Source organism: Coffea eugenioides, unplaced genomic scaffold (genome assembly GCF_003713205.1).
Source record: "Coffea eugenioides isolate CCC68of unplaced genomic scaffold, Ceug_1.0 ScVebR1_2205;HRSCAF=3194, whole genome shotgun sequence".
Lineage (NCBI taxonomy): Eukaryota > Viridiplantae > Streptophyta > Magnoliopsida > Gentianales > Rubiaceae > Coffea > Coffea eugenioides.
Window position 1 is genome coordinate 9201 of NW_020862671.1, and position 5199 is coordinate 14399.

General features: G+C 43.3%; 1 protein-coding gene across 1 annotated transcript; it reads right to left on the reverse strand.

Moving 5' to 3' along the window:
* Positions 1 to 735: 735 nt before the first annotated feature.
* LOC113756359 lies at positions 736 to 4107 on the reverse strand. Its single transcript, XM_027300049.1, has 4 exons — positions 3694 to 4107; positions 3256 to 3438; positions 1212 to 2985; positions 736 to 1079 (listed from the first exon to the last, which is right to left on the reverse strand). The coding sequence occupies exons 1-4, from the start codon at positions 4105 to 4107 to the stop codon at positions 736 to 738; spliced, it is 2715 nt and encodes a 904-aa protein (XP_027155850.1).
* Between the last annotated feature and the right edge of the window lie 1092 nt (positions 4108 to 5199).

Here is a 5199-nt window from a genome sequence, read left to right on the forward strand (position 1 = left end):
CTTCTTTTCCTAGTTTTGTTCATGACTTATCCAAAAATTCAGCAACCCAACAACCCATAAAACCAGCAAAATGAAACAACAAACAAAGCAACCACACATACATTCAATCTAATTACTTAAAAAAATAGAAAAGCATGGAAAAAAAAAGGAAAAGGAAATACCTCAATGGAATTTGTATTCTCTTGGCTGAAGTTTTGATGCAATTCCCAGCTCCAATTGTCCCGTTGCTGCCTTTTTTTTTTGTGTTTGAGTTTGTTGAAGAAAAATGGGTGGAGGGAGCCGTGAGCAGAGTGAGGGAGTGGAGAGTGCTTCTTGTTTTTTTTTTTTTTTTGGTCTTCTGAGGGAGAGAGCCGAGAGGGATGGAGATTTTCTTTTTTTTTCTTTTGTGGCTTCTCTTCTGTGTCCTGTGGGAGAGAGCCGAGTGAGGAGTGAATTCAGGGGAAAAGGTGGGGAGTTGGTATTTTTTTGTCCAAGGGATGGTCTCCCTGTGTCAGAGCCGAAAGAGTACATATTTTTTGAGCCCCAAAGTGCCGTTTTTTTCTTGTCAATCCCACCCTCGAGAGAGTGAATTGAGGGAGTGTGTTTTGTATGTTACTTTTCTTTTCTTCTTTTTTTTTTCTTTTCTAAACAAACCTGCAAAAATAAAAAAAATGTACATTAAAATGTAAGAAAATAAATAAATTATTAAATAGAAAAATCTTGAGAAAATATTAAAAATTGACAAAAATTTGGTGTCTACAGATGTGATTCTTCTAAAATTCCTTTTCTTATCTCTTCATCTGCCGGAATCACAATTCGATCTCGAAACCTCAATACACCTTCAGACCCTAATTTAAAGTCTAGTGTTTCCCCTTTTTGCACTTTCTCCAAATTCTTCTGAATCATAGGGTCTGTTTTCTGCGCCTCCTTAATACGCTCTAGTAATGGTGACTTTAAAGACAAGTTCCCAAATAAAACCTTCAATTTCTCCAAGCGAGGGTTCCAACCACTTATTTCTTCTAACATGTCCCACTCTTTAACCATTAACCCTGCTACTTGGGCCTTTCTACTTAGAGCGTCAGCTACCACATTGGCTTTTCCTGGGTGGTAATTAATCGAATAGTCATAATCTTCCAGAAATTCTACCCATCGCCTTTGTCTCAAATTTAGTTCCTTTTGGGAGAACAAATACTTGAGGCTCTTATGGTCCGTATACACCACAAAAGTCACACCGTACAAGTAGTGTCTCCATTTCTTTAAGGCGAAAATTACTGCAGCTAGTTCTAGGTCATGAGTTGGGTAGTTTTGTTCGTGGGGTTTCAATCTCCTAGAAGTATAGGCAACTATCTTACCCATTTGCATCAAGACACACCCTAGACCTTCTTTAGAGGCATCGGAATACACGGTATAACCTTCTCCTCCATCAGGTAATACCAAAACAGGAGCGGATGTTAAACGCTTCTTTAACTCCTGAAAACTTGACTCACACTTCGGAGTCCAAATAAACTTAGTCCCTTTCTTGGTTAGCTCGGTCATAGGTCCTGCAATTTTCGAAAAATCCTGGATAAACCGCCTATAATAACCTGCTAGTCCCAAGAAGCTTCTAACTTCAGTTGGAGTTTCTGGCTGTTTCCAATTCATAACGGCCTCAACTTTTGCCGGATCCACGGCAATCCCCTCTTTGGAAACTTTATGCCCTAGAAATGAAATCTCATCCAACCAAAACTCACACTTACTGAATTTGGCATATAGCTTATGTTCTCTTAGTATCTGCAAAACTACCTCCAAGTGCTTAACATGTTCCTCTCGAGTTTTGGAGTAAATCAGGATATCATCTATGAAAACCACTACGAACTGGTCCAGATACTTCTTAAAAATTCTCTGCATCAAATCCATAAAAGCAGCTGGTGCGTTGGTTAGTCCGAAAGGCATGACTGCGAACTCAAAATGTCCATACCTTGTACTAAAAGCAGTCTTGGGTATATCCTCCTTCTTAATCTTCAACTGATAATACCCTTGCCTTAAATCCAGCTTAGAGAAGACCACTGATCCTTGCAGTTGGTCGAACAAGCTATCAATCAACGGTAGAGGGTATTTATTCTTAATTGTAACCTCATTTAACCCTCGGTAGTCGATACATAGTCTCAAACTTTCATCCTTTTTCTTGACAAAAAGAACGGGTGCTCCCCATGGTGAGTCACTCTCTTTCACGAAACCTTTCTCCAACAAGTCTTGCAGTTGAATTTTCAACTCCTTTAGCTCGGCAGGAGCCATTCGGTACGGAGTCTTAGAAATTGGGGCCGTTCCAGGCATCAAGTCAATCTTAAATTCCACTTCTCTTTCCGGCGGTAGAGTCTTTAGCTCTTCGGGAAAAACATCCGGAAATTCCCGTACCACTGGTACATCCTCCAACTTCACTTGATCACTGGGAGCATTAATCAAGAAGGCTAAGAAACCTTGCGCTCCTTTAGACAACATTTTCCTTGCCCGAATTCCTGAGATCATAGCAGACGATGCTAACCTACCCTTAACATCTAACCTCAGGGTTGTTTCTCCAGGTATACAAAATTCCACCACTTTTGCTCGACAGTCAAGCTTAGCATGATAATGGCCTAGAAAATCCATTCCTATTATAACATCGTAACCTTTTATGTCCAGACTGATTAGATCCACTAGCATTTTACGCTCTCCAATCCAGAATTCACAATTCTTATAAGCCAAGCTAGTGATTACATTCTTATTACCCATTGGTGTTCTAACTTCAAGATCGAAGGGTAGTCTAACAGGTTTCACATCTATTCCAGACATAAAAGATGGATTTACGAATGAATGGGTTGCACCAGGGTCAATTAACACTCTAGCTAAACGATGAAAAATCAGAAGTGTACCTTCCACAACTTCCGAGGAATCAGGTACAGGTTGGTCATCTATAGCATACACTCTAGCAGGAACTGTCGGCCGGCTCCCTCCAGATGTGTTTGGCCTAGCGTTTGGAGTAGTCCCTTCCTGCACTTTTGGACAACCAGAAATTTGGTGCTCACTACTTCCGCACCTCAAGCACTTTCCTTGCTTCTTCCAGCAACCGTCTATAGTATGACCAGGTTTCTTACAATAGGCACAAGTCACTTGGGGAATTATTGCTCGGCCTCCCGACGAGGTGTTCCTAGGTTGTCCCCTTCCATTTGGTCCCACTCTAGTTCCATTATTTCGTCCCCCTGCATTCCTTGCCCCGGTTCCTCTTGCTTGTGCGCCTCATGGTGCTCCAGGACTAGTCACTCCACTGGTTCCTCGGCCTATTTTGGCCGGTGGAGCATTTCCATATGCCGGCTCCCGACTACTGCTAGGAGCAAATCTTTTCTTGGCCTGAAAAGATTTCACTTGAGCTCTAGCTACTTCAACTCTCTGGGCTCTCTCGACGGCATCAGCAAAAGTGTCTATCCTCACGACAGCTAAACCTTCCTGTATTTCCACATTCAACCCCTGCACAAACCTCCTGACACGCCTTTGCTCCGTGGCTATCAATTCAGGAGCAAAGCGGGACAGCTTCGTAAATTGGACCTCATATTCGGCGACACTCATCGCCCCTTGCTTACATTTTATGAAGTCGTCCTCTCTCTTCTCTTGAATGAGAGGTGGAAGAAATTTGTCATTGAACTCCCTTGTGAAGTTCGCCCAAGTCCTTGGAGTATGGTTCGTGTCCCAGGTAACCCTTACCAGGTTCCACCAGGAGCGGGCAGCTCCCTCAAATTGGAATGTGGCAAAAGTCACCTGTCGCTCTTCCGAATAGTTTAAAGCTGCAAAGATATCGGAGATTCTCTCCCACCATCCTTCAGCTATCTCCAGTTCGGGTCCTCCATAAAATTTGGGAGGTCCGAACTTCAAAAACCTCTCCAGTGCCCGATCATCGGAATCGGCTGGACCTCCTGGGTGATGCACTGGTCCAGAGGCTTGGTGTTCAGTCAAACGCTCTAAGACATCAGTGATACGATTGATTGCGGTGGCCACTTGGTCTCCGGCCACACCTTCTTGCCCTTGGTCTTGATTGACCTCGGGTTCCCTATCACCACCCGATTCCGAGTGTTGTCTAGTGGGTCTCCCACGGCTCCTTCCTATCACTTGGCGATCCATAATTTAGTTATGCCTATTATGAAAAGTAAGGCAATTAGGGGAGTTGATTGTTTATTTATAACTGTTATTATTCTCTATGTAACTAATAATCAACTTGGAAGTGGAGGGAAAAAAGAAAATAAAGCACTTAGCATATATTCATGCGTGAAAGTCATACAGATAACAGGTTGGGACATTTTCCAAAAATAAGGCACATGAGCTAACAAAATACATACAAATAATCCCTTAAACAAAAATTAGGGATATGGCGCCTTGGAAGCAAGTCATCCACCTAGACAAAACTTGATGACTTAACTAATGTCCCCCTTTCCTAACCCTACATATCTAATATAGTCAAGGTAATCCCAGCCTAACCCTCAGCAGGGCTGTCAGGGGTAGCGTCCTCCGCCGGATCCCCCTCCAGGTCCTCCTCCGGATCCTCCTGCTCGACACCCTGAAGGATACTCGTGGCCTCATCTATCATCATCGCGGCATCAGCCCTGATACCGGCACTCCTATCACGTATCCCCTCGGCCAATCGAGTCACTCTCGATCTCTGACGCGCTATCTCCACGCGAGCAGCCTCCAGCCTAGCATGCTCAGCTGCTATCCTCTGCTCTAACTCAGCTATACGGTCAAACTGAGTGTCCACCATGATACTCAGCTCCTCTACATCCTGAGTCAAAGTAAAGTTAGCGTCCCTCAACTGGTGACGCTCATCATCTAGGGACAGTACTAGCTCATTGGGATAGGCATGGGTGGCCCTACACTGACACCGAGGATGTCTATCAGCTGGGGAGTAGCGTACATGAGCTCCTCCACCTCGTGGCCTATAGGAGATGGACCTAAGAGGCTCTATATGTCCATTAGACGCTCCATTATCATTAGCATGTCCATTACCATTCTCCATACCTGCAAGAGAATTAAAACTTAAAGGAAAGTCTTACAGTTTCCAAAACATATAATTTCATACAGACCGAATATATTCACATACAAGCCAAATATCATAATCAGGGTTTACACTTTTCCAGTTCAAGTGGCAATCCCAAAACAAAACTATATCGTCTTATCCGAATACATTATAAACCGCAAAACGAAGCAATAAAGCTCAAA

Bases quoted from the DNA above. Each gene is read 5' to 3' on its own strand.
- LOC113756359 (XM_027300049.1), bottom strand. From the start codon at position 4,107: ATGGATCGCCAAGTGATAGGAAGGAGCCGTGGGAGACCCACTAGACAA. The intron at 2,986-3,255 runs GTGACTAGTCCT...CCAAAAGTGCAG, and splicing joins TAGGCCGAGGAACCAGTGGA to GAAGGGACTACTCCAAACGC. The intron at 1,080-1,211 runs GTGTGACTTTTG...ATTACCACCCAG, and splicing joins ATGGAGACACTACTTGTACG to GAAAAGCCAATGTGGTAGCT.